The 12214-nt window shown below is 39.3% G+C and overlaps 1 protein-coding gene across 9 annotated transcripts in view; it reads right to left on the bottom strand.

Annotated features, from left to right (window-relative positions):
- The window catches only part of itpr1b (inositol 1,4,5-trisphosphate receptor, type 1b), a 98657-nt gene extending 88805 nt beyond the window's left edge, over positions 1-9852 (bottom strand). For all 9 annotated transcript variants that reach the window (XM_062986974.1, XM_062986979.1, XM_062986976.1 and 6 more), the window contains exons 1-9: positions 9778-9852; positions 7443-7555; positions 4827-4897; positions 2484-2599; positions 2226-2312; positions 1967-2125; positions 1034-1132; positions 304-387; positions 29-175 (exon numbers count right to left, since the gene is read on the bottom strand). In XM_062986974.1, the coding sequence (XP_062843044.1) occupies positions 29-175; positions 304-387; positions 1034-1132; positions 1967-2125; positions 2226-2312; positions 2484-2599; positions 4827-4897; positions 7443-7534 (855 nt within the window). In that variant the 5' untranslated portion in view covers positions 7535-7555; positions 9778-9852. The remainder of the gene's footprint in view (positions 1-28; positions 176-303; positions 388-1033; positions 1133-1966; positions 2126-2225; positions 2313-2483; positions 2600-4826; positions 4898-7442; positions 7556-9777) is intronic.
- Between the last annotated feature and the right edge of the window lie 2362 nt (positions 9853-12214).

The raw sequence follows: 12214 nt of genomic DNA, 5'->3' as shown, positions 1-12214 counted from the left end.
CACCAAATAGTATCAAGACTAAACAAACCTCTACTTCCCACAGTGCCTTGCTGCTGGTGGCAGAGGTGGCAGACTGGCGCCCAGTGGTTCGGAGGAAGACATACTGCTTCTTTCTGTAATCGTCACATGTCAGGAACTTTTCCTGTTCAGCATGAAACAGTCGCACCACATCACCCTAGCAAAAGGAGAAAAACACACGAGATCACAAGTCATGACGGTGAAACTGCTCCGCATTTCTAATATGAAGTGTAGGACAATTAAGTAACTTATTTACACCTTCGAAGTATATTTTACAGTACATACCCCCTTAAGAATGACCTCTTTGTTGTCACTCCATTTCATAAACAAGACTATTTTCCAGCTAGTGTTGCAGTTTACTGAATTAACCTGCACAAAAAATATAATTCACAAGATTGAGCAAAACATACAGTATGTTTGGACATTTTTATAACGGATCATTAATGTTATTTTTTTGGTCCAGACCAAATAATGTATCAGTGAGTAAATACAACATGCAAATGAATAAACAGCTGCATGCTGCTCCTGATAACTAGATAAACAGGGAATTTAAAATGCGCCTCACTCACCAGCTCTACATTATGTATGGGCTGTATTAAAATGATCATAAAACAATCATTTGACTTGCCTAATACAAACAATAAGGTGCATTTTACATGCAGTGCAGCTAATATAAGTTTATCAACAGTGACACACAAGTGGATTAAAGAGATTATTGTTATACTCTCACCACATACACAATCCAGGTACTTGTTACTTTCTCTTATCTCACATGCACACCCAAACTAATCTCATTGACACTAACCTTTGAAAATTTGGGACACTTGACACGTCACTGTGCCAGCGCATTTACAGCATCAGTATCTCATATTCACTGAACAATATTCAGAGCTCCAATATCAGAATGGCATTAAAAAGCCTAAGCAAACGGTATTACAATACAAAAGGTAACAAACGCTAACGTCATACAATTTAAAAGCATAATTTATAGTCAGATGTAGTCAATCCTCCAGACCTCGTTGCACCCTGGATTATCCACCAGCTGATGGCTGCTGGCATGGAGAGGCTGTCCGGCATTTACAGGGTTCAATACAACTTTGTCCCCAATCACCACCTGCAAAGAGAATAACACACAAATACATATCTTAAGCCTAATTGTGCTCAAGTATTTGATTTTTACAGAGTCTAACACTAGCCCACCACTGCTAAAGCTCTCAAGATGGTGCTCAAGATGATATCGACCATGCTGGGTGTTCAACAGAAACACTGTCTGAGCCTGATGCAAACAAGGTTAACCAAGTTTTTACTCCCACTAAGCAATTGCACCCTCCGCTGTCTGGTTACAGAGTCTGCACTGGTGCTGGACGATTCGCTGAATGCTTAGCGTGGTTCTCCATGCACATTACAGCTACCTTTAAGACTCCACCACTGGCAAGTGAAAAAGATGTGGCCAACCAACTGTATGCATGTGGAAAAGGGTGGAAGTTATCATTGGAAGAATATAATTTCCTTTATATAACTGATTTATTACTCCTGTTAGCAACTGTTGTGGCTCAATGTCTCAATACTTTTGTCCATATAATGTTCCTTCCTGCTGCTGTTAGACTGTATAACCAGCACTGCTCCAGACAGATCACACACACTCTAAAACATTCATTATTCATAACAATGTGCAACTTTTCCCACGTGTAATTATTACAATTTGCAATATGTGCAATATTTTTTCCCATGTGCAATTATTATTTGTAATTATTTGTAAATATTTAGTTTTTTTCAGAGTTTTTCAGAGTTTTTTCTGACTTTTTATTGTTATTATTGTTATTACACTGTACTTTTTATTGTCTATTTTTTGTACTGAGTGCTTTACTGTCCCTTCGCTGCTGCAACACTGTGAATTACCCCACTGTGGGACTAATAAAGGATTATCTTATCTTATTAATGCACTTACACTGTCTCCTATAGAACGGAGCTTGTAGAAAGGCTGGATGTAGAACCAGGAGCCCTCGTTTCCGGCCGAGTCTAGAGTAACACGCATGGCATTCTTCTCCAGCAATGCAGGAAGGCGCTTATTTACTGTCAGGTACTTGTTACTTTTTAAATGCAAAAGCTGCAAAAAATATTTACACACACAAATAAATATGAAATATCGAGTGTGAACTAGTTTGCTTTTTTAATTAAAAAACAAATGAACAAGCTAAACAGTTCACCTGAATGACATTGCCATACTGAATCACCGTCCCCAACAGCTTTCTGTTCTCAGATTCATTTTGTTTCTTCTCTAGATCAGCAGCATGCTATCACACACACACACACACACACACACACACACACACACACACACACACACAGTAGTTAGCATGAAGAGTGGTTGGAGCTGGACTTGGTCAGTAGATTTAGGTTATCGTTACCAGACGGTTAAGGCCAGTATGTTTTGGATAATCTGAGCAACACATGCAGGTACTCACATGCAGTTTGTTGAGGAGGACTGTGTCTGTAGTGTTGTTTCCGCCAGGTTTTGCTGCCTTCCAAAATTGTTTCTGTGCCGAGTACCGATTCATAGGACAGAGCTTAAACAGACAGTCTGTGAAAAAAAAGCATTATACTGCATTAGCTGCTCCTATTGTGCATCGCCACAGCAGATCTTTTGCCCGCATATTTGTTTTGGCACAGTTTTGACGCTGGATGCCCTCTCTGACGCAACCCTACTATTTGTCTGGGCTTGGGAGCTGTACTAAAGGTGCGCTATACTGTATTTATTTCTCTTAGCATTATGCCACACAAGCTCACAATTGTTGCATTATGTGGAGAAGCATAAATAGTTTGAATATGCACATGCAAATCGAGTAGCGCCAGTTCACTAAGAAAATGACATGCTTATGCGTTTTCTGTAGTCTAAACAATCTAAATAACTTTAAGCACAAGAACGCACGTTAAAGCATCTGTTAGCAATGGCTGTCTGAAACATCCACATGCTTCACATACTTTCGATGTTGTGTACATCAAAAAATATTTTTGGCTTTGTGGGGTGGCAGTATGTGCTCATAAAGCAGGTTTAATAAAAGTATTTCTGTAAATGAAGAATGATTTGCTGCTGCACATTTAACCACCAGTTTGACTACCCGAAGCAGCAATGTGGTTGAAAGGTGAGTCTGAGAGAAAGAGAAAGTTACAGAAGAGATGGAGGAAGTCTCAGTGAGAATGAAAACGAGAAGTACAAAAATAGGTTAATACTGCTTTCTTACACACCAAGATGTCGTCAGTGCCAAACCACACACACGTCCATTTCATACCAGTTACCATTATTTTCATACCAACCACTTTTCCACCTGTGCCCACTACTGTCCGTCTGTGGATTTGATTAGACACACTTTCTGCAGCTCGAGCAAAGCAGTCGTGGAAAAAAGCCAAGCGACAGCTCAGGTCACACTTTGTGTTGGGGAGGGGCTCTTTATTTAGCTCTGACGGACTTGGGTGTGAGGTGACTCCTGTGCCTGACATCTGCATGGACTGACAACAGCTTCACCGTTCAGATTATTTACAGTCATCATAACTGACGCAGCAGATATCACGTTAAAATACAAAGCAGGATGTTCTGCTCCCATTTTTATTTTAAAATCTAATTCTGGTGATAAAGCAAAGTATGAACCCGAGCAGATACCCGTCTGGTAAATATCCTTATTGTAACCAAGCCAAACATTTTATTCTGCACATAACTGGGGTGTGTTTCGAGGCAGTTTTGCTATGCTGTTTTGTGGAGGTTTGATCATGTCCTCAAAATCCTATTGGGATTTTCTGCATTTGGAAGATGTGCTGTTCTGGAGATAATGATTATACTGTACAACTGCTCTTCAACACCAATAGAGGGCGAGCTGCAGCAGCACACACTTGGATTGTATAACAACAACTGTTTATATTAATAATAAATATATAATAATAACCTAAGCAACTGTTACAACAAAACCCAGAACGAAAATCTACCATTAGAGTTTGCAGGCTGCAAGAATGAAGGAGTAAAAGAACTGATTATAGACAAGTAAGCCTCGTCTATCACACCTCATCACACCTCAGTGAACAAAGAGGAAGTGAATCACATCCAGAGGTCTTCAAGCATAGTGATGAGAAGCACCTGTATTATAACAGCAGACTGGCACAGAGCAAAATATTCCAAATAAGGAGCTGTTAAACTGCAAGTCCTTTATTCTATACCCACAACTTTAAGGTGTTGGTATCATTTCCCTCGAAAAAAGTCTCTATTTGGAATATCTTAGCTTCTGGCTCAACACTTTCACACACACTCACATGCATTCTAATTTATTGCATTGAATGTGGTGCTTTTACCTGCTATAACTGTCATCAACTGTTCTAAATGTCACAAAATAAGTGTTTTGTTCTATTAACCGGTTGGTTTGCATGCTTTGGATGTTTAAAACAAGTTGAGCATAAGAACATGCAACTAAAGAAAAAACGTTAAAAACGCAAGCCATGACATGATCTGACTTACTGTCTAATTGTTTGTTCGAATCATAAATTAAACATCATTTTTACTTTTTCCCCTGCTGGGTGGCCTTATCCTTTTTATAAGCCAACAGGGAGCCCAGGTAACTGTAAGCTTAATTAGTTAATTAGCAATAAATAAGCTATACATCTTGATCTAATGTATAAAGCGGTCTGTTATGAACAACTTTCAACTTCACGTGCAAACAGAAAGCATAAGAAGATAGAAAAAACAGCACAAATATTACAGCCCCAACTGATCTAACATCCAACCAGAAATGAAAGCAAACAAGGGAAGAAAGTGCAAACGTTACCTCTGAACTTCTTAGGGGGGTTGTTAAGATCACCGGCTTCTGGCTGCACAACACAGCGATCATCCACCAGGCTGCAGTCAGAGAAGAAACATATCAATAAACATAGAAATTGAAAACAAATACTAACACATTTAATGTCTGCTGCTATAACTAAAGGGAAAATGTGCAGCTCAAATCACTGGCACAATTTGATTTAATGATGCTGTGCACTTTGAACCTCTACCTGTCATTGGTGCCTCCACAGACCAAGGATAGAGTAAACTACCCAACGATATCTTTACACCAGACAGTGGCAGATTCACACAGAAAGCCTCAGCATTTGTGTAGAACCACATTACTCACTCCATATTCTTCCACCACCTTGATCAGACAGTAGGAATCATTGTTGCAGCAGCAGGAAGGTGAATCCCTGTACAATTGGTTCTGTAGAGCAACTGGCCGGACTGGTGGCACCGCCTAAGCTATCTTTTGTTTCTGAAGGTTATTCATTTTAAAATTGGCTAATTAGTGTTGTTGTTTTATAATCAACATATAAGCAAACATGTAAGCATTATTAGTCAGGAAAGTAAACAAGTGATACACAAACCCAATTTTGACCCAAGCACAAGAATATTCCATTAAACACTGAGGTTGGGGATTAAATAAAAGTGCACATGGACATTTGTCAAGAAAACTAGACTCAAATTATTTTAACTTACGTTCTCATAATTGCTTTTGCAAATCAAAAAAATTCTTCCTCTGTTTCCTGAAGCACTTTAGTCATAAAAAATATAATTGTTGTACCTTTAATAAATACATGTCATTAATAAAGCCCTATCACAAACATTTGCACATGTTTTCTAGATTTGTAACAACCAGTAATACAGAAGAACACAAACACATATTAACGCTTCTGCCTATTGGCAGAGTTGCAGGTTCCAGGTGGCTCATTAACGTCCATCTTATGTGAGGTCAGTCAATGGCACAGGGACAGAGCCACACGAGGCTCTAAATATAGCAGCTCATCTTGCGACGCACACACACAACAGAAACAAAGGACAGAGAGTGATCACTGAGAAAAACGGCTTCAGGCGTGTCGCCTTGTGCTGTCGAACCTCAGTTCTTCAAAGTCACACACTCTTTTGTTACAAGTGAGGAGTAACATTACACAGTACACAGTCTATCAATGAATGTGTGTGTGTGTGTGTGTGTGTGTTCATGAGTGCTTGTGTAAAAGGGGTCATTGAAAGATGCCTAAAGTGGTAAAGGGGTGGGCCTGAGAATCAAGAAGTGGCAGGGTATGATTGTCTTAACAGCGAGAGAAAGAAGTCTTGGAAAAAACTACATCTGAGCTGAGCTTTCGCTTAGCCAAAAATCCAAGAGCAAATACTGTACAGCAACAAATATCAGCAAGGAATTCAAGTTCATTTTGTAAGAGTGAAATTCTCCTACTGGCTTTTGTGCATCACATCTTATATGCTACTGAGATGCCGGTAAATTTAAAGATACAGGAAAGCACCAGAACTACCGTTATCAAGCTCCTCCAATACTTAAAATCCACAACGCTTGTCACAACACATTTAATTCCTTTCTGTTATATGGTTTTAACTGTTATAGTAACATAATATTCGCTCCTCTGATGTCATGTCACCAATCATTCATTACTCATCTCATTTTTTTCATCCAGGTTTAACTTGTGTAGAGACAAACGACAAGACAGCTTATGTAGCTTAATACGCACAACAGAAAACCACAAAACGCTTCAATATGACATGGATAATCCTCAAAGTCCATTCTTACAGACTATACATCATCAGAGATTATTTACACAGCTCGGTTTGTTGAGCTTTGAAAACCCTGTTCAAACAAGAAATATGTAAACCACATACTTCTGTAATCTTGTGTATGAAATTGGTAAGTGTCACATTATTAGGATTTAATGAAATAACGTCAGTGAAATAACATCCAGAGTTAGTCTGTTAACTTCAGTCATTCCAGTTAAACATGAAAAACATGATGTGATTCCTGGTGCCCTCATTCTCTGAGCAACTTTCTTGTCCTGACAGTCAACAGACATGACTTCAGGTGATAGCTGCTGTAGCAGGACTTATGTCAATTTGTTTTAGACCATTTCTGTGGTCACCACAATAGACCACATGTCTGGTCTATTATATTTACACTGATCCAGCTTATAGGCAGCAGTTATTAAGGAATAAAGCAATTCTTTCGACACATTAAAGAAGTGTTTAAAAGGAAAACCACCGGTTGGGTGCAGTTTGTACTGTGACATGCACTTTTTTGCATTTTTCAGCATGTGTGAATTCATTTGTGTCACATATTTACTTATTTTTTGTGGTAATTCCTTTGTGTTTGACGTGCAGTTTCACTTTCTGTAAACTAGTTCATTTATGTGATTGACGGAAAACCCAGGCTGGTGTGCAAGTATTGCTATGCAGGATTTTACATGGGCGCACAGCCCAAACAGGTCTGGTACCTTAGTTTTGCAGGCTTTGTAAAGTTTATTTAGACTTAAAACATAATCCATCGATCATTACTGTAGTCTGGCTCGGATTTTGAGTTCTAACTAGGCATATGAGAAGACAGAGGGTAGTACAATACTAAAAAAGCACAACTTACCCCAAGGTGCTGATAAAGCCATTGGTGGAGCCCTCAGCATACAAGGAACAAATGTCCCCAATATGGAGGAAACTAGACATCTTGTCTGACATTTTCCTCCACTTTTAGGTGCCCTTTCATGTAAAGATTAAAAAAAAAAAAAATTACTAAAAGACAAAAAGGATTCACCTCCATAAACTTTAAATATATGAATATTAATGCATGAATGTGAAAGGCAGGTAAGTACAGACATAAGCGCTGGTCAAATGTAGGTTATCACTATTTATAGCTGCATGGAAAAATAGACTTAAAACTACAAGGAACAAATCTAGAACATCAGTGTCTTTGATTTTAAGATGACCTACTTTAATACTGACGTGGCACAGAATTTAAAATCCGTTCACCACGATGGGTATGTACGCAAAACTAAACATTTACTAAAATAGTCTCAGATGGTCAAATTATGAGGCTTTGACAAGCAAGGTCTTGACAACAACACTGAGAAATATGTGTCTTTCAAAATATTATCTGAATAACTCTCAGTTTAGTCCTTTCAAAAATGTTAGCAAAGGCATTTGATATTTTTAAAGTAGGTAACTTCACAAATGGATTTTGTAGCTCTTGCCATCAATGTTGGTTTGTATTTAAGAACATCTCTGACTCAACTCCCAAGACTGATTGCAGTAGCACCGGCGCATTTAGTAAAAAGGCAGCCTGATGACAAGCGAGTTCCTTCCCTGCTTAATACTAACACAGTTATTTAATTTGGCTTATTACTTCTGGTGGTGATTTATTTATGAGCTCGGCTCAGCGGTTAAGGTGCTGGACTAATAATTAGAAGGTTGTCGTTGTTGCTGTTGGGTCCCTGTGCAGGGCCCTTAACCCTCAAATGCTCGAACTGTATTAGCCACAACTGTTAGTGGCTTTGGGTAAAAGCGTCTGATAAATGTAACTTTGAAAAGCTCCAGTATCGCAGCGTTTCTGAACAGTAAGAGTTAGATTACACAAGCCAGGAATGTGGCATTAGTCTAGTATTGGTGACAGAACAAACAATAATAAATACACTTCGTAAAGGCTCGGTGGGCAGCACTGTCGCCTCACATCACAGCAGGAAGGTCCTGGGTTCGATCCCCAGGTGGGGCGGTTCGGGTCCTTTTTGCGTAGAGTTTGCATGTTCTCTCCGTGTCGGTGTGGGTTTCCTCCGGGAGCTCCGGTTTCCTCCCACAGTCCAAAGACATGCAAGTGAGGTGAATTGGAGATACAAAGTTGTCCATGACTGTGTTTGATATTAGGATTTTAACGTCATGTTTTACACTTTGGTTACGTTCATGACAGGACAGGTAGTTACTCATTACACAACATTCATCAGATCACAAGTTTATATCGAACACAGTCGTGGACAATTTAGTATCTCCAATTCACCTCACTTGCACGTCTTTGGACTGTGGGAGGAAACCGGAGCACCCGGAGGAAACCCATGCAGACACGGGGAGAACATGCAAACTCCACACAGAAAGGAATCAAACCCAGGACCTTCTTGCTGTGAGGCAACAGTGCTACCCACCGACTGTGTTTGACATTAAACGTGTGTACTGATGAATCTTGTGTAAGCAGTAACTACCTGTCCTGTCATGAATGTGACCAAAGTGTAAAACATGACGTTAAAATCCTAATAAACAATAAATATATAAAATGTAACGCTAATAATGCGCTTGGACTACCGTGACCTTGTGTTACCTATACAGGTAGTGAGATTGTGTCTGTTTTTAGGAGACACGATTTACAGCAATGGTGCGGTTATCACAAACTGTACTCGCGTCGCCTTGTTTAACCAAATCTGGTGCAATTTGGCCCCTTAAGGTGTAGAAATTCCCAAATTAGTTTATTATAGCAGCTTGGAACTGACGGCTCAGTCGTTGTGCTTGCAGTGATCACTACCAGCTGCTTAAAGAGACTGGGTAATACAGCCAGCCAATCAGAGCTCAGCTCGAGCGCTAATGCGCGCTCTATAACGCGCTCACGCGCTCGCTCTCGATTTAAATGCGTTTAAATTTTCAACCAACGAACTTTTTGTAACGGTCGTTTACCTCAGCCCACAGGAATACGTTCACATCAACCGATATTACATCAATATTTACATTACTCAGTGGCCTTATTTACAGGTTAGCTAATATATATGTAGACTGAGAAATACCCCACATTCCTCCCATGACATTTCTGATCTTGTGAAATAATAAAACACTGCATATAATTGCCTCAAATTACAGCCAGCCAGCAGCTCGCTGAAGGAGACGCGACACTGATGCTGCTCCCCACTCTACATCCCGGAGAATTAGGAGTTAGGTTGAACTTTTACCTTGCACAGATGGAGAAGGAGTCAGGAACAAATTCAGCCCTAATTCAGTCAGGTAGAGGAAATGTCCGCTCGCTTTTCCCCGCTGTGTAAGTCCATGTTAGCCGAAAAGCGCAGTTAAAATCCGCGGCGACTCGTTGACGGGTGAATTTGTTTCACCGACGCTCTTCTCGTTCTCCAACCTCCACGAGCCGGCCAGCTCCGCCCACTTCTTCTTTCGCGAGTCATCATGGGAAATGTAGTTTAAACCCTACACGTGTAGATATTTATTTATTCGGATTTTAACATCATCTTTTACACACTTTGGTCACATTCATGACAGTTACTCATTACACAAGGTTCATCAGTTCACAAGTTCAATGTCAAACACAGTCATGGACAATTTTGTATCTCCAGTTCACCTCACTTGCACGTCTTTGGACTGTTGGAGGAAACCGGAGCACCCGGAGGAAACCCACGCATGACACGAGAAGAACATGCAAACTCCACACAGAGTTTCCAGATTGCTCCACTGGAAATCAACCTCAAGACCTTCTTGCTGTGAGGCGACGGTGCTACCCACTGAGCCACCGTGGCGCCCACACGAGTTAATAAAGTATTTTTATACAAAGAAAACATAACCATTTAAAGGAAGTAATGAGCACAGAAATCACTAACTAACAAAGCTGTGGAATCACAATAACCTTAAGTATAAAAACCAGGAGAAACTGTAACCAGAAACCGGAAGGTTCCCCACACTCTTTTCAACTGATAAACCATGCATCTCTTAGTTTGTGCTTCCACGCTGATTCCTAATCGACATTGTTATGGCACAGCGACATGGTTTCTGAGGGCCTGGGTTTTGTTCTTTATCTTTGGTCACTGTGAGGAGTATTGTCTACCTTTGTGTACACTGCAGAAGGTGAATTGGTTGCTATAGGCAGCACACAACCTGCATGGATGAAGCCAGTAATGAAAATCAAAATGAAAAAATATAAGTGCTAGAGAAAATAAACATTACTCTTGCAGTAAAGTTAAACGACTTTAGTCTCTAAAGGTCTTTAGTTTCTAATCTTTAAGAGTTGTAATAATGAACATAAACTTTTCAGCTTCACTGATTAAAGCATTGTAAGACTAAGATGTGAGCCACAACAAGGCCTGTCTAGTTAAAGTCAAATGTAGTTGAGTTGTATGTGTGGTATGTTGTTGTGGTATGTTTTATTTAAAAATAGGTTTTATAGGTTTTATAAGCTTCATTGGAATGAACATAAGAGCTTCTATCAAAAACATCAACTGTTTTGCTTTTGTTTTGCAGTACTGCTCTAACAAGTCTTTAAATTCATTTTTTACATTAAATAATTAATTGATTTTAAAGAGTAATATAAGGCAAAATTAAAGAAGATCTTAGCTTAGATTTTGTCTATAGGTTATGGGACAACTGTGTCTTTCTGGCCATCTCTGTAAGGAAAGAGTATATTGTTTCTTTCTAATATTGTTAACTTCCACACATACGATGTGTTAACACCAACGTGTCAAAAACAGGCCTGTGCGTATTGTTAGAACATACACGAGTGTATGTAGTATTTACACTAAAGCTATGAAATACAGGACAGGAGGGGCTGTTAAAAACAAAGCAACCGCTGGTCTTCTTACAAAGTAAATAGTTCAGTCTGCAATATAAAAGCAAGTTCACTAATGTACTCTAATGAATATGAGATGAGGACTGCTCTATATTTCTCAATGTCAATCCCAAACACTCTCATTTCAAGTTCATAGGAATCTGACCCACAAACCAAGTTGGTGTTCCACTTTTTGCATCTGGCCTAAAAACAGCTGAGGGATTTATCAGACAGAAGTAAAGATCTGTTCTTCAGATCTACATATGTGTACACTGCTCTAGTTAAAACTGCTATAGAACGTTTATCAAACATTACAAAAAGGAGCTTTTCATTTATAAACTATTTTCACTCATACTGGTTGCAAATACATTTATTTATTACATTTTTCCCTCACTGCATCCTTTTGGTCAAGGTTGCTGTGTGTCAAGTACCGCTCAGAAACGCTGGGCACAAGGCCCTGGAAAAATATTTACTGGTGACATTTCCATTTCAGTCTCACAAACCCTTTGCAGCAGGTGGATTGGGTGTTGCACAGCAGCATGGGGACTTGGGTCTAATCCTCCCCTAGAGAGAGAAGTTTTGTATGTTCTGTGTTTATTCTGACCTCTTAAATGATCATCTTATTATTATAGTGTGCACTGGCTGCTCTAAATTGATTCTTGTTGAAAGCATGTGAGTAAATTTCATGTTTTTGTGTCACTTTGCTGACCCAGGCTGTATTCTGTAATTACACCCTGTAAAAATAAAACAATGCATTTTTTTAATTTCATAAATACAGTGTAAGATTGCTAGTTTAAATGACATCTTGCGATTCTAATTGTGAATCTTATCTAACCGTATAA

This window comes from Trichomycterus rosablanca, chromosome 24, assembly GCF_030014385.1.
Source record: "Trichomycterus rosablanca isolate fTriRos1 chromosome 24, fTriRos1.hap1, whole genome shotgun sequence".
NCBI lineage: Eukaryota > Metazoa > Chordata > Actinopteri > Siluriformes > Trichomycteridae > Trichomycterus > Trichomycterus rosablanca.
Note: the sequence above shows the minus strand (reverse complement) of the source record. Positions and strands in the feature narration are given on the sequence as shown.